Here is a 22,797-nt window from a genome sequence, read left to right as displayed (position 1 = left end):
ATTATATTGAAAGGCCCTTGGTTCATCTGACTTCTCTCCAGTGGGTTGGGTAAGTCGGCCTCAATGCCCAGAAGCCTATGAGCCTCTCCAGTCAGCTGCCTTCTCTGGCTTTCACTCTTCTTTTTGTTTGGCTTTCTCTACATCCACAATGACATTAAAATATTATCCTGGGGAGAAGCAACTGTGATCCCATTGAGCATTATTAGCCACAGGGCAAGAATGGGAAGTAAAATTCTGCCAGGTATCTCGGGCTCTTGTTACTGCAAACTACACTGGTCTCTTCAGGTTCCAGCAGTTTCTGCCTCCTCTGACAGATCATAGGAAACTTAGCTGAGGAAAATTTGTGGAAGAAGGTCCCCAGTGTCCAACCTCAAGAAAAACTGCTTGGCAACAATCTTAGCCTCCCTCATTTAAAGACTTCTGAAGAAACTGGCCAGATGCCCACTTTGTCTTCAGCTTCTTCTCAGCAAAAGTATCAGAAATGCAAAAAGGAGAGGGGATACCCTTGAGGCTTTCCTAGTGAGCTCCAGCTTGATCTACCATAGCCAATTGCAAGCATAAATTGTCTTCAGCCTCACTCACTGGAATTGTTCAGAAGCTAGCTGGATTTAGAAAATATTAGTTGACTGCTACAGGAAAGAGATTACATCAGTTAAAATCCTGAACTATAAACATTTAAAACACATAACTCAAATAATTTAACAACCATGGCATTTTATTATTGGGATGTTTGGACAGAATAGACTCCTCCTTTCCATAACTGTTCACACATCCTTCACACATCCTTTCTACTGCTTTGTTATTGTAACAGTGACTACTCTGTTGACCTCCTCCCGATTAACATTGTCAATTACTGCATAGTTCACCCAAACATTACTGCTTAACTACAAAAGGGCCATTCAAGGACTGGGACCATCTCCTCATCTCCTCCATCTATTTTGCTCTATTTCCATCCTAGTGCTCAAGACATAGCAGGTGCTTAATAAACATTCACAAAATCAACTAAATAATGTTTATATCAACTTACTGATCGCTCTTCATTATTGTTTTATCTCTGATACATCCTTTCCACAAAGATACCTCATTGTTTTTTTATAGTCTATATATATATTTTTTTAATCATTTTTTTATTTATTTTCAGCATAACAGTATTCATTGTTTTTGTACCACACGAAGTGCTCCATGCAATCCGTGCCCTCTCTAATACCCACCACCTGGTTCCCCCAACCTCCCACCCACCCCCACCTCTTCAAACCCTTCAGATTGTTTTTCAGAGTCCATAGTCTCTCATTGTTCACCTCCCCTTCCAATTTCCCCCAAATGCCTTCTCCTAACTCCCCATGTAGTCTATATATTTTTTTAAGATTTTTGTTTATTTATTTATTTGACAGACCGAGATCACAAGTAGGCAGAGAAGCAGGCAGAGAGAGAGGAGGAAGTAGGCTCCCTGCCGAGCAGAGAGCCCGATGCAGGGCTCAATCCCAGGACCCCAGTATCATGATCTGAGCTGAAGGCAGAGGCTTTAACCCACTGAGCCACCCAGGCACCCCCTCATTGCTTTTTTTTAGAAAACCCCTACCCTGGTGATACCTCTCTTCTCATTTTAGAAAGTAGACTGAAATGTTTCAGCATGGATGAACAGACTCATGTACTTTTTTCTTCACCAAAACATGTAAATCTTTTACTTAGGTTTTCAAACACAGATATTGAGCAGTTTAGTAGAACTTATCAAATCTTTTCTCTTATTTTTGCTGTTGTGCTTTTCAACACATGTCCAGGTATACTGACATTACTTCCTAGTCATCAATTATTTTCTTAAACCCCACTTTTCCTGTAAGCTGGCTTCCATCTATCCTCCTCTTCAGGAACTGAACATTGTTTAGGCACCAAAATCTTATTCTTGACAAATCTGAACTGCCTCTTTCTTCTTTGATTTTTATTTTTAATTTTCATTTACTTATTTTTTAATTTTATTTTTTTTATTTCTTTTCAGTGTACCAGAATTCATTGTTTATGCACCACACCCACTGCTCCATGCAATACGTGCCCTCCATAATACCCACCACCAGGCTCACCGAACCTCCCACTCCAAATCCCTCCAATCTTTGATTTCTGTAGTCCCTTGAATGTAATGAAACTGTACTTCTCTAGTTTCCTTATACTTCTTGTAATTTTTTTCTCTGCATAACAGATCCTGTTCTAAATGGAAGATGTCTCAAGCCAGGACTTTCAGAGCTTGTAGATGCTGAGGTAATTAGCAATGCTATTCACTGATACTCCAGTTCTCTGTCTGACCTGATGATGGGAGAGAACTGTTCTAAGCTACCTCAAAGCTAAGAGTGCCTATATGTCTTATCTGGGCCAATGAAGTATGAGTGGAAGTTATGTGTCAGTTTAAGGAAAGTGTTTTTTAAAACAGGCATGATTCATCATGTTTTTGTATTCCTATGTTAGAAATTGCTGAAGCATGAAGAAGAAACTCCCTTAGCCTGATGACCCAAGTGATGATGATATAGAGCATAGCCCTTCTCATAAGCTCCCCCACACCAAGAAAGGACATGTAATGTGAACAAAAAACAAACCTTTCCATTTTAAGCTGCTGAGATTTGGGACATTATGCTGGGAATCCCAAGAGTACCCTCAGGCTTGATGACTTACCAGAAAGACTCACAGGACTTGGAAGCTGTCCTAATTATGGTTATAGTTTATTACAGTGTTAGGATAAAAATCAAAATCAGCAAAGGGAAAAACATGATGTGGCAAAATCCAGGAGAAACCAAGCACAAGCTTCCAGCTGTTGCCTCCCAGTGGCGCTGCCTGAGGGCACAAGGTATACAAGGATTCCAAAATGAAAACACTAACTTAGTGATACATGTATCCACATGTTTATTGCAGCATTATTTATAATAGCCAAGATATGGGAGCAACCTAAGTGTCCATCGATAGAAGAATGGATAAAGAAGAGGTGGTGTATATATAAACAATGGAATATTACTCAGCAATAAAAAGAATGAAATCTTGCCATTAATAACAACATGGATGCATCCAGACGGAATTATGCTAAGTGAAATAAGTCAGACAAGGACAAACACCATATGATTTCACTCATGTGAAATTCAAGAAATAAAACAAATGAACAAACAAAAGAGAGGCAAAAAAAAAATCTCTTAAACATAGAGAACAAACTAGTGGTTGCCTGAGGGGAAGTGGCAGGGGAAAGGGTGAAATAGGTGAAGAAGTTTAAGAGTACACTTACCTTGATGAGCACTGAGTAATGTATAGAATTGCTGAATCACTATATTGTACAGCTGAAACTAATATAACACTGTATATAAGTATACTGGAATTTTAAAAAGTTTTTTTTAAGAAACTGAAAGGCAGGGGTGCCTGGATGGCTCAGTGGGTTAAAGCCTCTGCCTTTGGCTCAGGTCATGATCCCAGGGTCCTGGGATCGAGCCCCGCATCAGACACTCTGTTTAGCAGGAATCCTGCTTCCCCCTCTCTCTCTGCCTGCTTCTCTGCCTACTTGTGATCTCTGACTGTCAAATAAATAAATAAAATCTTTAAAAAAAAAAAAAAAAGAAACTGAAAGCCAAATTTTTCAGACCTTGTTTTGAAATTCAAAGTTAAAGGTGGATTCCTCTAAGCCCATTCCTACTGTCTCTCAGAAGCACTGGATGTTTAATACAATGAGTGGAAGACAATGAAACAGCAAAAAAATCTTACAAAACTCAAATTTAATAATATTATCTCATTATTTTATCATCATTTGGACTGAATGGAGCCTGGGCTGAGGGTGGGAGGGGAGAGCCCACTGTCTCAGATCTATGATGTCACAGCTGAAGTCACAGAGAGTTGATAAGAGCAAGGTAGATGAGAGCAGATGAGATGGGGTTGTTATGAGATGGGGCTCAAAGAGGAGAAATTCTAGGGGGAAAAGGGTGGGGTGAATTACAACTTGGGAAGCCCAGCTGGGTAACTTTCTGGGCATAACTGGGCTAGTTCTGACTTGGGTTTGGAGCTGGGGAAGGATGGGAGGGTGAAGCTGGGAGGCAAATTTTCAGAGGAAGGTTTAACTCTTGTCTAGGTCACTTCTTTAGCCTCTCAGCCCCATGTCTTTTTGATACTATCAACTATGAGGTTTCCCTCAAAGCACTTGAAGGCTGGAGCTGATAGACTTCTAGCCTATAGTGCTACCCTTAGTTGACCATGAAGATTTTGACTGTGGGGTAACCCCAATCTCAGCCAGCTATTATTTTTTTTCAGCTATTATTTTTTTACTCACGTTGTTTCTCTTTCTTCACCTACTTTCTCATTGGAATTTCTGTTTTTATGAAAAAAAGGATAGAGACTTACATGGGGCTATACTTCTATACTTCCTTACTCTCACCCTTATCTTTCTTTACACACACACACACACACACACACACAAACACACACACATTGACCCATTCAAAACACAGATGCTTAAGGAACTATGGAGACCTCTGTCCTGGTATTCTCTAGTAAGTAAACACTTCTTTTCTCACTATAAACCTGTCCTCTTCCCCCTATCATTTGTGCCTTCCCAGGGCCTAGAGCTATTTCCATCTTCGGCTCCAGAGTTTCTGGTTTCTGTTCAAGGACAAATGGCACAGCATATCTTCCAAGATCAAGAACAAAGGACCTCTAGGCAGCAGAATAGGTAAAGAGCTAATGATGAACTTCAAAAGTCTTTATATATGCTGTATGGGACACAAACTAGGGTCACCTCTCTTCCATCCCCCTTCTGGCTGTACCTATTTCCTGATAGAGTAGGGTGGGGACTTTTGTGTGTCCTCTCTCTTCCCCACCTCCTCAATGGAAGGAATATTAGATCTTTGTTATTTCACTTTAGAGGGTGGGAATCAATCTGAAATACCTCTAGGAGTTAGTTGGGTATACAACCTACAGATATTTATTTATCCCAGGATAAACTTTTGCTAGAAGTCCTTACCTCTCTATAGTGTAAATCAAGGCCAGCCATTCAAAACTATGCTTCCCTTGGACTAGGGTGGAGAGGAGGGCTAGAATCTACCCCCATGAAACTGAGTATGAGAGCCAGGCAATGTTATCCATAAAGTTGGAAGGAAGGAGGCCTGCAGTGAGCTTATGGCTCAAGAAAGCTTCAGAAAGGAATTAGGACTTGGCTTGAGCTTTTGAAGTATGCAGATGTTTTGAGATAAGAGTTTGTAGGAGTTCAGGAAGAGAATCAAAGTATCTTCAAGGTTTCTAAGCTGCCTAGCTTTGATTAAATTGCTCAGAATAGTTAAATAGACCTCTTGAGAGCCAGTGAGAAACTGAGCAGCCTGAAACCTGCAGGAAGATGGAAACCTGTTCTAAGAGTATGAAGTCTCTTGCAGACAGATGCAGGACTATAAGGGGAAAATAATGAGTAGATATTGGAGTCTATGAGAAATATATGAAGAAAGCACATAAACAACAGAGACCTGATTTGTCTGCTGACAAATAGATGTTTTGTCAGTGGCAGTGAGCAAGACACTGAAAAATAGTGATAACTATTATATGATCGTTATTATATTAATATTAACATAATATTATAATTATATAATTATGTGATTACAATGTTAATATTTATTAATATATAAACATAGCAGTATAGTAAATAGTATAATAAATAATATATAATTAGTAATAGTAATTAAGTAATATTTAAAATGAACTTTACAGTTACAAAGGCTTTCATACAATCCAATCCCAAACTACCCTCAAATATACAGTACAGTATTGTTATCTATAGGAAATATGCTATACATTAGTGATCTCCGGAATTTACTAATCTTGCATTATGAAACTTTGTACCCCTTAACCAACATTTCTTCATTTCCCTCTCACCCAGGCCCCAGATAACAACCATCTACCCTCTATTTCTATGAGTTTAACAATTTTAGATTCCACATATAATATAGATTACATAAAACTTGTCTTTCTCAGTCTGCCTTATTTCCCTTAGCATAATGTCCTCCAGGTCCACCAGTGTTGTCATAAATGACAGAATTTCCTTGTTTTTCAAGGCAAGATAATATTTGACTGTATTTATATGATACACTTTTTAATCATTCATCTATCATAAACAATATGTTGTTTCCATATCTTAGCTACTATAAATAAGGCTGCAATGAACATAGAAGTATAGGTACCTATTAAAGAACAATAATTTCATTTCTCATGTATATATACCCAATAGTGGAACTGCTGGCTCACATGGTAATTCCATTTAAAAATTTTTAATACTGTTAACCATAATGTCTGTACCAATTTACATTCCCACCAACAGTATACCAAGGTTCCTCTTTGTCTATATCTTCACCAACACTTGATATCTTTTTTCAAAATTGAGGTATAATCAACATAACATTATATTGGTTTCATGTGTACAAAAAATGATTTGATATTTTATATACTATGAAAGAACTGCCACAATATGTCTAATTAATATGTCACTATACAGAGTTACGTTTTTTCCTTGTGATGAGAAATTTTAAGATCTACTCTCTCAGTAACTTTCAAATATGCAGTACATTATTATTAACCATAGTCACTATGCTGTACATTATATCCCCACAACTTATTTTATAACTGGAACTTTGTACCTTTTGGCCCCTTAACCCATTTCACCCACCATCTTCCTCCACTCTAGCAGTCACCAATCTGTTCTCTATTTCTATGAATTCAGTTTTGGGGTTTTTTTGTGGGTGGGAGAGATTTCACAGATTAATGAGATCATATGGTTTGTCTTTTTTTAATTAAGTTCAATTAGGCAACATATAGTACATCATTAGTTTCTAATATACTATTCAACGATTCATTAGTTGGTATCTGTCTTTTTCTGACTTATTTCATGTATCATAATGCCTTCAAGTTCTATCCATGTCACAAATGCCATATTTCCTTCTTTTTTGACTGAATAATATTCCATTGTATAGAGTTATATAGTTTATAGATATCTATATCAATATAGATCACATTTTCATTACCCATTCATCCACTGATGGACACTTAGGTTGTTTCCATATCTTGACTACTGTAAATAATGCTACAATGAACATGGAAGTGCATGTATCTTTTCAAGTTAGTGTTTTCATTTTCTTTGGATAAATATTAAGAAGTAGAATTGCTAGCTCATATGGCGGCTCTATTTAATTTTTTGAGGAACCTCCATAATGTTTTCCACTGTGGCTATACTAATTTACATTCCCCTCAACAAATGTTGATCTAAGTGATCAACAAATTCCCATCTCAAGTGTTCCCTTTTCTCTACAACTTTATGAACACTTGTTATTTGTCTTTTTGATAATAATTCTAACATGTATGACCATTCTCATTATGGTTTTGATTTGCATTTCCCTGATGATTAATGAAGTTGAGCACTTTTCATGTGCCTGTTGGCTATTTGTATGTCTTCTTTGAAACAATGTCTATTCAGGTCTTTTGCCCATTTTTCAAATGGATTATTTGCTTTTTTGATATTGAGTTATATGAGTTCCTTACATATTTTGGATATTAGCCCCTTATCAAATGTATGGTTTGCAAGTATTTTCTCTCATTTCAGAGGTTGCCTTTTCGTTTTCTTGATTTTTTTTTGTTGTTGTGCAGAAAGTTATTAGTTTGATATAGTCCCACTTTTTTATTTTTGTTTTTGTTGCCAGGACTTATGGTGCCATATCCAAAAAAAATCGCTAAAAATAATGTCAAGGAGCTTTTCCCTTTGTTTTCTTCTAGGAGCTTTACAATGTGAGGTCTTTAAGTCTTTAATCAATGCTGGTTTGATTTTTATGCATGTTATAAAAGTTCAATTTCATTCTTTTGCATTTGGATATCCTGTTTCCTCAACACAGTTTTTTTGAAAAAAAAAAAAAAACATCTTTTTTCCATTTTGTATCCTTAGTTCCCTAGTCAAAGATTAGTTTACTGTATATATGTGTATTAATTTCTGGTCTCTCCACTATATTACACTGGTTTATGTTTCTGTTTACATGACAATACCATAATGTTTGATAACTATACCTTTGTAATATAGCTTGAAATCAGCAATTATGATGCCCAAGACCAAGAGTCACATGCTCTACCAACTGAGCCAGCCAGATGCCTCGATATATACATCTTTTTGTAATGTGTATCCATTAAAAAATTATCATAGCTACAGTTACTTTTAGTACTATTGGGTTTTAACTTTTATACTGGCATTAAAAATGACTGAAGCACCACCATTACAGTACTGAAATATTCTGAATTAGACTATATACTTACCTTTTCCCAGGAGAGTTACACTTTTCATTCTGCTAATTCACATCCTTTCATTTCAACTTGATGAAATCCCTTTAGCATATATTGTACACCAAGTCTAGTGGTGATGAACTTGCTTAGCTTTTATCTGTCTGGGAAAGTCTACCTTTCATTCATTTCTGAAGGATAGTTTTGCCAGGTAAAATATTCTTGGTTAGCAGATTTTTTCTTTTAATACTTTGGCTAGTTCATCCTACTCCCTCCTGGCATGCAAGGTGTCTGCTGAGAAGGCAGCTTATTGTCTTTTGGAAGTAGCCTTGTATGTAGCATTTCATTTTTCCTTGCTGCTTTCCATATTCTTTTTGCCTTTGCCTTTAGACAATTTGAATATAATGTCTCAGTGAAGACCTCTCAATTTCAGCCTCTTTGAAATTTTTGAGCACCATGAATCAGGATGTTTATTTCCTTTCCTGGATTTAGGGATTTCTCTGGCATTATTTTATTAAATAAGTTCTCTGTCCTTTTCTCTTTCCTTGTTTCTTCTGAGGTTCTCAAAATGTCTATATTGTGTCATTTGATGGTGTTCTGTAAGTTACTTCTTCACTCTTTTGAATTGGTTTTCTTCACTCTTTTGAGTTGTTTTTTCTTTTTGTTCCTGTTTGAATTTGAATTTCAAATTATCTGTCTTCAAGCTCAATGATTCTCTCTTATGCTTGAGTCTGCTGTTGAAGCTCTTTATTGAATTCTTTAGTGAAGTCACTGTATTCTTCAGCTCCAGAAATTGCTGGGTTCTTTTTTTATGCTTATCATCTCTTTCTTAAACTTTTCTTTTTGTTTATGTATTGCTTTCCTGATTTCCACTAGTTGTCTGTGCCCTCTTGTAGTTCACTGAGCTTCCTTAATATGATTATTTTGAATCATTTTCCAAGCAATTCCTAGATTTCCATTTCTTTGGGGCCCACCACTGGAGCTTTATTTCCTTGATTCTTCATGTTCCCTGAATTCTTCCATCGTTATCTTTGCATTCAAAGAAGAGGTCCCCACTGTTAATCTTTACTGACTAGCTTTGAGAGTGAAAGACCTTCTCCAATCAGCCCAGCTAAAAATGTGGGGGGTTTCTCAGGCCTTTTTTATGGATGTACTCACCCCTATGTTCTTGTTCCCTCTGCAGGAGCATTTAGGATTTTGTGTCTGCTCTTGATCCCATAAAGTCAGTCTGGGTACTGAGAGCCTCCTGTTTATTTTCTCCAAGATGGTGCCCTGGAACATTTAAAATTATATGCCTTCTCTCATTCTTACATAATTGAGCTAGCTGCTGATATCTACACACTGTGCAGATGCTTGTACCTGCCATCTGCAGAAGCTTGTATGCATCACTTCAGGATATATACAGAGTGTTAGGGGCATTTGTCACCCAGTTGAGGGGTTAGGGGTACATGCAGGTAAGGAGTCCCATAGCGTTCATGGATGGGTCTCTTGGTAGAGTCCACAAACCACCTAGTAGGATCTGTAGCTGGTTTTTGAGATCCACATGATGGCTTCTGTGATGCCCACTCCCTTTCTTTTTCCCCATATCCCCCCAAAATATTTAGCTATGCTGATCACCTCGGTGACCTGGATGGGTTGAAACAGAAGTTGGCTTCTTGGGCAATGTCTCACAAGGCTGGGGAAACAGGATGCTCATTCCACTTTCACTTTCCCCCTGGGAGAAATCACAGGCTGAGATGATCTCTCCTGGCACTGAGTTCCACTGCCCTTGGGGAGGGGTGACATGAGTAAAGTGAAGCTGTTTTTCTTACCCTCTTCAAGGCATCTATTTATGGACATTTTGCTCCAGTGAGGTGCTGGAATCTTTTCATGGACTCCTGGTTTGCCACAGAGGTATTCCCATCCATGATGGTTATCAAAATTAATGTTTGTGTGGAGGGTATGAGGACTTGGAATCTCCTTTTCTGCTGTCTTGCTGACAGCACCTACCCAGTGCCTGATCAGATTTATGTCATTCTTTCCTTCCAGAAAATCCACTGATGACACAATGAGACCAAAGGTGGGTAAGAATTCCAAATAGACAGTTTGCTTTGGGGCTCCTGGTTTCTAAGGAAAATGGAGAAGGGACTGCACTCAGGAGGCAGAAAGCTGCCTAGTAAGGACCATATCTTGGAGGACTTGGACACTGTAGTTCAGGGATCTGAACTACAACTGGTGGATCACAGTCTACCAAGACTAGGTAATATTTTCAATGCTACTACTATACTAGATAACTCCATGGGAAGGCAGCCTATGTGGGTATTCATAAGGGTAAAATATGCATCTCTGTCACCCACCAGCTAGGTCAAGAGATGACAAGAGATACAGCCTAAAAAGGACTCAATAGGGCTAAAGGAGACTTTGGACTGTCTGAAAAATAGGGTGACTTGAAGTGTCCATCTCCATTCAAAAAAATATCCTATAGTCCATCAGTTTCATGATGTATCTATTCAAATTCTGGGAGAGTTAGAGTAATGTTCCCAAAATGTGTCTCTTATTTCAACAGGAAATACAGCTAATAATCACTGAAGCCCTGTGGGACCAAGTGAGTATGAAGGGGTCATCTTTGACAGCATGGTGAGAAGTGGGAGAAGGGAGAGATGACTTAAGAAAGGAGCAAACTTCTTCTTTTCCCCTTGAGTAATTGCTGATTGATAGTGAAGGATTCCTATGCTCTCTCCTGTCTTGTTCTATTACTCACCCAATCCCAAATCCTCAGAAACTCATCTTTGTGCACCTTGGCACTTTCTAGATATTCACCTGTCCATTTAGATAATCCCTCTCAAATATGTTTTCTCTGCCAGCCTTTTAATAAGAACTATAAATCATGGAACACTACATCAAAAACTAATGATGAGCTGTATGGTGACTAACATAATGCAATATAAATAAATAAATAATAAAAAGAATAAATCTCATCCACTAACAAAAAATCCATACTCACTTGAGAAATACATATATTTTAAGTCTTGGATGAGAAGAAGACAAAGTTACAATTTTGTTATGAAAATTAAAGATCTTAATTCCATTTCTGATCCAAAAGAAAGTTATTTTACCTTTAGAGCTACTCAAATTGTGTAACAAATACTTCACTGTGGCCCTTAAATCCTATTTCATAAAAATAATTTTCTGAAACATTTGGCCCCTCCAAGAATGAATTTGCTTAAAAACAAACCTCTCAAAAAATAAATGACTCAACCTGAAGAGTAGAGATGTTTAGTTTTATCTATTTAAATGCAAAATTAAATCCATTAACAATGATTAATTTTCATATAATTACTAGTGAGTTTCACAGAGTAACATGTTAAGTGGTCCCATTGCTCCTAAAGGTCTTATCTGGAAGGTGATTGGGATTTTTGTCATTAGCACAGACGAGGATAGTTTTCTCCCTCCCATTGGCTATGGCCAGCAGGTCTATATCAAGACACTAAAAGACATCAAAATTGGACTGTCATTCAGATATAATTTCAACATAACTTCAATATTTTGGACAGCATTCTGCTTTGAATTACTTATAATAGGAAATTGTTTTATTACTAAGGCATTTCTCTGTTGTGAATTTCTTTAAAGTATTTTAACAAAGATTCTGGAGGAGTACAAATACCAGATTCATTCCATGGGATCAGAGGTTGCTAATAAAAAATTTTTAATGCTTTGAAATTTCCTAGACATTCCCAAATTTATTGACAGTAGTTTAACTGAGAATAATGGCTAACAAGTAGAAAACTATGCCTGGAGCTTTCCTATTCTTCAAATTTATTAGATTTGAGAGACTCAAACCTGTTTTTCATTGAAGACTTCTAAAGTGTTGAGAAGCAAAAGAATATGATTCTGTACTTTGGATGTAAAGAATAATTGCCATTTTTGTGGTTAGAAAAAAAATAACTGAATCTCACTTCAGTGACATGAGATTAAATCATTTAAATTTATTTAATTAAAGATATCCAGTCAAAAACAGCCTTCTTCATTAAATCAAATGTTTGATAATAAATTAAATTGTTGAGTCCAATTAAGAGTGTGTTTTGGAATCTGACAACTATGAGTTGAAAATTTTAAAAAAGGTCCCTTAGGTCACCAATGTAAATGTGCTGCCTTTGGTTTTCTAACTAAAGCAATGCCATGAGCAGTAAGTCTCAGAATCTACATTATTCAGCCTGGATTTTGAAATTGCTTTACAACAGATTTAAATTTAATGAATTTGAGAGTAGCTTTTTTTCATTATATAAAAACTGATGTTCTTTCCATTTTCACAAAATGTCCTTGGTTTCCCAGCTATACAAAAATAATAAGGTGTCAAATTCTCAAACATGAAAATGCCAGACTTCACTTTACATTTGAATGCTATGTCAGGGGAGAAGCTAACTATGCCAATAGATAGCCAGAGCAAGCTGTTGTGAATGTTCATAGACTACACAGACATTATTTGGAGTTTCTGATGACTTCCCAAAAATATCAACTACTTCAACTTCCCAATCTTAACAATTCAGTTTCATGTACACTTAAACTCTTAGATAGGGGGTTGATCCCTCTGAACCTATAACATAAGTTTCCCTACGGGGCCAAGCAAGAAAAGACTATTAAATTAACGACTCTGGATTTTCTGTTAAAACAAGTAAAAGTCTCCACAGCCTCTCCTGCAAGCTCCCACTGAACAATATTATATGAAATGAGTAATGTGATCAACTTCTTTATTCACTGTGATTTTTCAATTACTCTTCCTATAAGTTCTACAGAAGAAAGTAATCTTCCTAATTAAAATGGGTAGGATAAGAAATTCCTTAGAGGGAAGAAGGAAAAAATGGCAGAGGAGTAGGGGATCCTATTTCAACCAGTCCCCTGAATTGAGCTGTATATCTACCAGACCATTCTAAACACCCATGAATCAGCCTGAGATGTAAGAAGATATATCTGGAGCTCTACAAAGGGAGTATCTCCAGCAGTTGGTCTCAAGGTATGAAGCAGGGAGCCATGATTCTGCGGGCAGATATCAGAAGATAAATGGAAGGGGGAGGGAGCCTCCATGATCTTGCTCTGGGAAGGCAAAAGCTTCCCGTGCTGGGGACCATGCACAGACTTGCAGACCAGTAGCAGCAGGGAAAGGACTTTAGGGCAGCCCCCCAGACTGAAACCTGAAGCTATGGGGGTTGTGAGCAAAAGGAGGGGGGGTCAGCTTGTGGTTTTAGAAGCACAAAGGGCAAAGATATGCCCAGCCCCAGAAGCAAGGGCTGGGAGTGCTTCTGTGGGGTGTACAACCTAGGACAATGCAGTTTTTGGCAGCACAGTCAGAAACGGAGACAGTGTGGCCTGGAGAGCTCAGTGAAGAGCAGAAGGCAATCTCTCTATTCTGAGATAGAGGTTTTGATATGGTCACTTCTGCTTTGACTCTTGGAAGAGACATGGAAAGCCACCAGGGAAAGCCACCAGAGAACAAAAGCCCAAAAAACCTGGTTTTCACTGAGACCATCCCCCCCACAGGGGGCAGGGCAACCCTGCCCAAACCGAGTTGCCTAAATAATAGCACAACAGGCCGCTCCCCTAGAAGACAGGCTGGAAGAACAAGAGGCTGACAACCTTAAGGTCCCTATAAAACAGGTATATCTTGCTTGGGTTGTGGTCAATAATTTGGACTCTGTACATTCCTTCAACTACCCCTCAACAGAATGACTAAGAGGAGGAACCCCTAACAAGGGAAAGTATCAGAGAATATGGCCTCTGCCACAGAACTAATGGGTATGGATATAACCAAGATATCAGAAATAGACTTCAGAGTAACAATTATCAAGGCAATATCTAGGCTTGAGAAGAGTATTATTGACAATATAGAATCTCTAAGGGCAGAAACGAGATCTAATCAGGCTGAACTTAAAAATGCTATGAACGAAATGCAGTCTAAACTGGATACTCTGACTTCCAGGGTAAATGAAGCAGAAGAACAAATTAGTGAGCCAGAGGATAAGATGATGGAAAAGAAGGAAACCAAGGCAGCATGGGAAAAACAAATTAAAACCAAGGAATCAAACTGAGAGAGATTAGTCACTCAACGAATCATTCCAATATCAGAATTATTGGGATCCCTGAGGGGCTGGAGAGAGAGAGATCTAGAAGATATATTTGAGCAAATCTGTAGTTGAGAACTTCCCTAATCTGGGGAATGAAATAAGCATTCATGTCCAAGAGGCAGAGACAAGCCCTCCCAAGATCAATGAGAACAGACTGATGCCATGACATAGAATAGTACAGTTTGCAAATCTTAGATCCAAGGAAACAATTTTGAAAGCAGTGAAGTGTAAGAGATTTCTTACACACAGAAGAAGGAACATCAGAATAGCATCAAACCTGTGCACAGAGACTTGACAAGCCAGAAAGGGCTGGAAAGACATAGTCAGGATACTAAATGAGAAGAACATGCAGCCAAGGATACTTTATCCAGCAAGGCTGTCATTCAGAATGGATGGAGAGAAAAGAGCTGCAAAAACCAGCATAAACTGAAAGACTATGTGACCACCAAGCTGGCCCTGAAAGAAATATTAAGGGGGGTTCTATAAAAGGAGAAAGACTCCAAGAGTGATATAGATCAGAAATTTAAAGAGACTATAGAAACAAGGACTTCATAGGCAACATGATGACAATAAAATCTTATCTTTAAATAATGACTCTCAACATGAATGGCCTAAATGCTCCCATAAAGCAGCACAGGGTTGCAGACTGGATAAAAAGACAGGACCCATCCATATGCTGTCTACAAGAGATTCACTTTGAACCTAAAGATACAGCCAGGCTTAAAGTGAAGGAATGGAGAACCACTTTTCATGCAAATACACTGCAAACGAAAGCTGAGGTATCAATTATCATATCAGACAAATTAAATTTTAAGCTAAAGACCGTAGTTAGAGATACATAACAATACTATATCATTTTTAAAGGGTCTATCCAATAAGAGGATCAAACAACTATAAATATCTATGCCCCCAACACGGGAGCAGCCAACTACATAAGCCAACTGTTAACCAAAATAGACATACTGATAATACATTAATAGTAGGAGACCTCAACACTCCACTCTCAGCAACAGACAGATCATCCAAGCAGAAAATCAACAAAGAAACAGGAGCTTTGAATGGCACACTGGACCATATGTACCTCATAGATATATACAAAACATTCCATCCTAAAACAACAGAATACTCATTCCTCTTAAGTGCACATGGAGCTTTCTACAGAAGAGACCACATACTGGGTCACAAATCATGTCTCAACTGACACCAAAAGACTGAGATTATTCCCTGAATATTCTCAGATCATAATGCTTTGAAAGTAGAACTCAATCACAAGAAAATATTTGGAAGAAATTCAAACACTTGGAAACTAAAGACCATCCTGCTCAAGAAAGTTTGGGTCAACCAGGAAATGAAAGAAGAACTTAATTCATGGAAACCAATGAGAACAAAAACATGCTGGTCCAAAACCTATGGGGAATGTAGCCATCCAAGCCTCACTCAAATAAATGCAAAAATCCTGAATACACAAATTAACTTTACACCTTAAATAACTGGAGAAAGAACAACAAATAAAGCCTAAGCCATGCATAAGAAGAGAAATAATTAAGATTAGAACAGAGATCAATGAATTAGAAACCAGAAATACAGTAGAACACATCAATGAAACTAGAAGCTAGTTCTTTGAAAGAATTAATAAGATCAATAAACCAATGGCCAGACTTATCCAAAAGAAAAGAGAAAGGACCCAAATTAATAAAATTATGAATAAAAGGAGAGAGATCATGACTAACACCAAGGACACAGAAACAATCATTAGAAATTATTATCAACAACTATATGTCAATAAATTAAGCAACCTGGAAGAAATTAATGCCTTCCTAGAAAACTATAAACTACCAAGACTGAAACAGGAAGAAACTGACCACCTAAATAGACTAATAACCAGTAACAAGATTGAAGCAGTGATCAAAAACCTCCTAAAAAACAAGAGTCTACAATCTGATGGAGTCCCTGGGGAATTCTACCAGACATTCAAAGAAGAAGAAATACTACCTATTCTCCTGAAGCTGTTTCAAAAAACTGAAACAAAAGGAAAACTTCCAGACTCTATGAGACCAGAATTACCTTGATCCTAAAACCAGGCAAAGACCCCAACAAAAAGAATTTCAGACCAATACCCCTGATTAATATACATGCCAAAATTCTCAACAAGATCCTAGCTAATAGGATCCAGCAGTACATTAAAAATATTATTCTCACAACTAGGTGGGATTTATCCCTGGAATGCAAGGGGGGTTCAACATTCGCAAATCAATCAGTGTGATAAAACACATTAAGAGAAGAGACAAGAACAGTATGGTCCTCTGAATTGTTGCAGAGAAAGCATTTGACAAAATACAGCATCCCTTCCCAATTAAAACTCTTCAGAGTGTAGGGATAGAGGGAACATTCTTCAACTTCATAAAAACCATCTATGAAAAGCCAACAGTGAATATCATTCTCAATGGGAAAAAGCTGAGAGCCTTTCCCTTAAGATCAGCAACATGACAAGGATGCCCAACCTCACCACTACTGTTCAACATAGTACTAGAAGTCCTAGAAACAGCAATCAGACAACAAAAAGAAATAAAAGGTATTCAAATTGGCAAAGAAGAAGTCAAACTCTCTCTCTTTGCAGATGACATGAGACTTTTTGTGGAAAACCCAAAAGACTTCATCCCCAAATTACTAGAACTCATACAGCAATTCAGTAATGTGGCAGGATACAAAAGCAATGCACAGAAATCAGCTGCTTTCCTATACACTAAAAATGGGACTATAGAAAGAGAAATTAGGGAATTGATTCCATTTACAATAGCACCAAAAACTCTAAGACACTTTGGAATAAATCTAACAAAAGAGGCAAAGGATATACTCTAGAAACTACAGAACACTTATGAAAGAAATTGAAGAAGACACAAAAAGATGGAAAAGCATTCTATGCTTAAGAATTGGAAGAATAAACATTGTTAAAATGTCCATGCTGCCTAGAGCAATCCAGATCAAAATACCATTGATGTTTTTCAAAGTGCTGGAACAAACAATTTTAAAATTTGTATGACCCCTGAATTGCCAAGGAAATGATGAAAAAGAAAAAGCTGGGCGCATCATGTTGCCTGATTTCAAGCTGTATTATAAAGCTGTAATCATCAAGACATATGGTACTGGCACAAAACAGACACATAGATCAGTGGAACAGTAAAGAGAGCCCAAATATGAACCTGCAACTCTATGGTCAACTAATCTACAACAAGGCAGGAAAAAATATCCAATAGAAAAAAGACAGTCTCTTCAATGAAGGATGCTGGGAAAACTGGACAGCTGTATACAGAATAATGAAACTCGACCATTCTCTTACATCAAACACAAAGATAAACTCTAAATGGATGAAAGACTTAAATGTGAGACAGGAATCCATCAAAATCCTAGAGAAGAACATAGGCAGTAACCTCTTCAACATCAGCCACAGCAACTTCTTTCAAGACACATCTCCAAAGACAAGGAAAACAAAAGTGAAAATGAACTATTGGGACTTCATCAAGATCAAAAGCTTCTTCACAGCAAAGGTAACAGGCAACAAAACAAAGAGGCAACTCATGGGATGGGAGAAGATATTTGCAGATGGCACTACAGATAAAGGTCTGGTATCTAAGATCTCTGAAGAACTTCTCAAACTCAACACCTAAAAAACAATCAAGTGAAAAAAAGGGCAGAAGACATGAACAGACACTTCTCCAAAGAACACATACAAGAGGCACCTGGGTAGCTCAGTGGTTAAGCCTCTGCCTTCGGCTCAGGTCATGATCTCAGGGTCCTGGGATCGAGCCCCGCATCGGGCTCTCTGCTCAGCAGGGAGCCTCCTTCCCCCCCTCTCTCTCTCTCTGCCACCTCTCTGGCTACTTGTGATCTCTGTCTGTAAAATAAATAAAATCTTTAAAAAAAAAAAAAGAAGACATACAAATAGCTAACAGACACATGAAAAAATGCTCATCATCATTAGCCATAAAGAAATTCAAATCAAAACTACACTGAGATACCACCTTACACCAGCTAGAATGGCAAAAATCAACAAGGCAATAAGCAACAAATGCTGGAGAGGTTGTGGAGAAAGGGGAACCTCTTACACTGTTGGTGGGAATTCAAGTTGGTACAGCCACTTCAGAAAACTGTGTGGAGTTTCCTCAAAAAGTTAAAAATAGAGCTACCCTATAACCCAGTAATTGCACTATTGGGTATTTACTCCAAGATACAGATGTAGTGAAAAGAAGGGCCACATGCACCTCAGTGTTCATAGCAGCAATGTCCACAATAGCCAAACTGTGGAAAGAGCAGAGATGTCCATCAACAGATGAATGGATAAAGAAGATGTGGTCCATATACAATGGAATACTATTCAGCCATCAGAAAAGATGAATACCCAACTTTTGCATCAACATGGATGGAACTGAAGGAGATTTTGCTAAGTGAAATAAGTCAATTAGAGAAAGGCAATTATCATATGGTTTCACTTATTTGTGGAACACAAGGAAGAGCATGGAGGACATTAGGAGAAGGAAAGGAAAAATGAAGGGGGGTAATCAGAGTGGGAGAGGAACCATGAGAGATATGGACTTCAGGAAACAAACTGGGGGTTTTAGAGGGGAGGGGTGATGGGAGGGGTTAGCCTAGTAATAGGTATGAAGGAGGGAACATACTGCATGTAAACAATGAATCATGGAACACTACTTCAAAAACTAATGATGTACTGTATGGTGACTAACATAATAAAAAAATTTTTAAATAAAAATATAAAATAAAATGAATAGGATAACTTTTTCATGTTTTTACAACTACTGTATTAGCTAAAGGTGAGTTGCTTATGTAAGCAACAGAAAACCATCCTGTTGGGAACCAGTACATAACTGGATACCTATGATATTAAAAAGGATGAATGTGATACAACAAAGAGTGAACACAGGCAGTATACAGATAACTGGCATAGTCCACCCCATCAACTATTCAGTTTCCATATGCATCCATAGACACATGTTGAAACTCCTGAGTATCAACAAAAACAAATCTTTACTTCCACCAAACAAGATACAACTATCTATCTCAAAGTCCTCATCCTTTCCCCAAAATGAGGCAACTCAGATTTCCAACAGTCATTATATCCATCCATAGCTTGGTGCAAGTGGAGTTATATATTTAGTTTTACAAAAACTGCCAGAGCTTTTCCCAAAATGATCATACAATTCTATATACCTTCCAACATTGTATGAGTTCTAGCTGTTCTGTATCCTCACCAATATTTGGTGTTGTCCTCCTATGTATTATAATTTAAATACAAATATGTGTTGATTTTAACAGCTATGCTTAGCTTCAGAACAAGGACCAATTAAACCAATGTAGTAGTGGGTTTAATTTATATTCCTTTCACAACTCAGTCTTCTTTAAATAACTTCCTGCATTTTACCCATCTACCATATGGAGAAATGGTAGCCCAGAAATATATGTAGAGTAGAAGTCAGTGGGATTTATTGTTAAATCTAGGAAGCCATAGTCATCTTGGCATTCACACCCTATAGCCTAATAGCTGGAAGATTCTATATATAAAATTCCTCTGTAATAAAGCCTAGAACATTAATTTTTCATAATTTTTGTGTCTTCTTTTCAGGTGTTAATGGCCTTTAGGGATATACAAAAGGAGGTGAGATTAAAATTCAATTCTCTAAATTCCCTGATCATATCACTTTCCCTTGCTTCCATTTTTACTATACCCTAATGTGATGTTGACCCTGATCAAGGTTTTAGTTTCATTCCTTTATCTAGTGATTTCTCCCTTTATAGAGTTGCACTGACTTGTCAGTTCAGGAAGCTAAGGGAAGAAGAGGTTTAACAACCCCCTTGTGGAAATATGATAACAGAGAAAATTGTATCTACGAGAACTTCTCTCAGTAAGAATACTCTGTGTAGTTATACAAAACACTGATAAGTGACTGAGTTAGAAGGAGTCCCCAACTGACATGGTAAATTTCCTTAATGGGCAAGTACATCGACTAACTGTAGGGAAGTGCAAATTAGAGGCCAGAGTAAATGTCTTTGCTAAATAAAAACATTCCTCCTCCTCTGCTCTTCCTCTATGCAGATTTCAGTCTTTTTCTATACACTGATCAATATTTTTAAAATATGGTCAAACATGCACTATATTATTGGCCTGTCCCAGACACTGGGTTATTATATTAGCTTGCTCAAGGTCTTGATATATCTGAGTCCTACCAAGCCTGCTCTCCCACCTTCCCACCTTTTTTTTCTGCCTGGTACAGTGGAGAACAATAAGCACTCTCTACATAATTTCTCATCAGTGACTATTTATATAAGTAAATACATAGCTTAGAACAAGTACTAATATTATAAAACCAAAGTAAATGGGAAACTTTTAGACAGATGTCTTAACCTTTGTTTTTCTGACTAAAGACACAGTTTCATTAAAATTATATTTTAAAACTCTTAGAAATAGTTCTCTCTTCCTAGTTGGCAAGAGGTGATGTATAAATTAACTGAGAAGGCACTGAACATAAATTTCCTCTAATTCACTATCTGAACCACTTTTGGCCTTAGAACTGAAACTATTCTATAGTCCCAAGAAGCTATGTCTTTGTATTCTGTTGCTATGGCTGGGACTTACTCTAACGAAAATTAAAGCAGTCTTTGCCTCCATCTGGCTGCAAGTAAAAGGGGGCACTGGTTAGAGGTCAGAAATTTGATATTTTTACCCAAGCCTTAGGGTCAGAGTGCCTCCACCCTACTTAGAAATTTAGTTCCCTGAGGACTGTATCTCCTCCAGATAGCATTTCAGTTAGTAAAAGGAGGAAGCCTGTCTATAAGCGGGACTTGTGTGTGTTTACTTCCATCCTCTCAGGACCTATATATGAAGTTAAAAGTCATCTGATGTCCTCTATGCTGAAGTTCTCTTCTTGTGCTTCTTCATGGGGTCCACCAGAGAAATCCCTGCCCTCAAGGATCCTCCAGGCTGGTACAGCCAAAACAGACACTCTAGTCACAGACTTATTAAGAACAATTTTTGTACTTAAATACTGAGGGAATAATGTCAAGCAAAAGATATCAGGGAAAGATAGAATGTACTTTCTTTTTTGATTAGATAAAGATTAGGACCCATGCCTAGAGCACTATTATGCAGAGAGATGATCTACCAGACTCCTGTTTGCTCTGGGGTCCCAAAGGGTATATCATCACCAGCTGTTTACTCTAGGATGGGTACGAAGGATTTTTTGAAGGTCTTTCAGAGATATTAAAAGGTTCTCCTCAGAGAACCACTGGAGATGCAGAGAGTAAAGGGGCCAGAAAAGGGAGAGCAGAAAGGCCAGAAAAAAATAAAAGAGGAGAGACCACTAAATGAGCAATTATGACCATATGAATTGTGTGTCTCCCACCCCCTAAAGAGGCCACCTCTCATCCTATTTATTTATTATTCAATAAACATTTATTGAGCAGATACTCTATACAGGGTATTATGTTAAGTGGTTTGGTATGAAGGACACACAAATAATAAAAGTTCTGCTTTCAGGAAACTTAGAATTTAATTCCATCCCCTAAAAGCCCATAATTTCCCACATAAACATCACTACGTTTGACCAAGTGTACAGCTGTTATACCGAATTTTCAGAGGAGACTAGCCTCTAAGTCTCTGACTCTCCCTGAATTCTCATTATTTTTCAGCTGCAGGAAGATGCTCGGATTCGAGGTAAAAGAACAGTATTCCAAGTTTTGATTAAGCCTATAGTGGTGGGAGGGGAAAAGGAGGAGTTTAGCCCAAAGACTCATCTTCCATTTGGCTAAAAGCTAGAGCTGAGGTACTCTTTTCTTGCCCCACCGCTCTCCCCCGCCACCTTCAGCCAAGTGAAACAATGGCTCTCCCTGAACTCCCATGAGTACTGCTAGTCTCTCCTCTGTCCAACCCAATTACCTGGACAGGTTCCTCCCATGGGATGCCTGCTGAGGACTTAAGGATACTCTCAGCCCTCAGTAAGACATGGCTCTTTTCAGTAGAGGAGAGACAGCAAGCATAGAGGTTAGCAGCTTCCCAATTCTCCTTTATGGGCTTAGCAGGGCTGGCATAGGGACTAAACAGTGGGGTGGTCAGAACAGAATGCTTATTCAGAGTGGTCAAGTTATAGTTCTCAAATGCCCAGATGCAAATTCCAGTGTTCAAGGAAAATGTTCAAAACACCCAGAAGCCTAGAATTACAGCACAAAAGCCATATCTGGAACACCTTCCTTCATCCACCCAAGAAGGAATTTAAAAAACAGGGCTTTTCAAACTTCATTATTTTGTGTAAGTATACAAATCACCTGTATACCTTGTTAAAAAGTAGATTCTGATTCAGTAGGTCTAGCATGGACCTGAGATTCTATATTTCTAACAGGTTACAGTGTGATTCCAAAACTGCTGATTCATTCACCAGTA

General features: G+C 37.9%; 1 protein-coding gene across 4 annotated transcripts in view; it reads left to right on the top strand.

The window, feature by feature from the left end:
- The first annotated feature begins 3,892 nt into the window (after nt 1-3,892).
- CUNH12orf54 (chromosome unknown C12orf54 homolog) overlaps nt 3,893-22,797 on the top strand; it is a 38,440-nt gene continuing 19,535 nt past the window's right edge. For 2 of the 4 annotated variants that reach the window (XM_032876553.1, XM_032876550.1), the window contains exons 1-6: nt 3,893-3,975; nt 4,572-4,684; nt 10,282-10,312; nt 10,799-10,837; nt 19,987-20,019; nt 22,050-22,074. In XM_032876553.1, the coding sequence (XP_032732444.1) occupies nt 4,629-4,684; nt 10,282-10,312; nt 10,799-10,837; nt 19,987-20,019; nt 22,050-22,074 (184 nt within the window). In that variant the 5' untranslated portion in view covers nt 3,893-3,975; nt 4,572-4,628. Of the gene's footprint in view, nt 4,088-4,571; nt 4,685-10,281; nt 10,313-10,798; nt 10,838-19,986; nt 20,020-22,049; nt 22,075-22,797 lie in introns of all 4 variants that reach the window. The other 2 variants (XM_032876551.1, XM_032876552.1) reach the window with 2 other exon arrangements.

The sequence above is a fragment of the Lontra canadensis genome, unplaced genomic scaffold (assembly GCF_010015895.1).
Source record: "Lontra canadensis isolate GAN:19392208 unplaced genomic scaffold, GSC_riverotter_1.0 scaffold59, whole genome shotgun sequence".
NCBI classification, from domain to species: domain Eukaryota; kingdom Metazoa; phylum Chordata; class Mammalia; order Carnivora; family Mustelidae; genus Lontra; species Lontra canadensis.
Note: the sequence above shows the minus strand (reverse complement) of the source record. Positions and strands in the feature narration are given on the sequence as shown.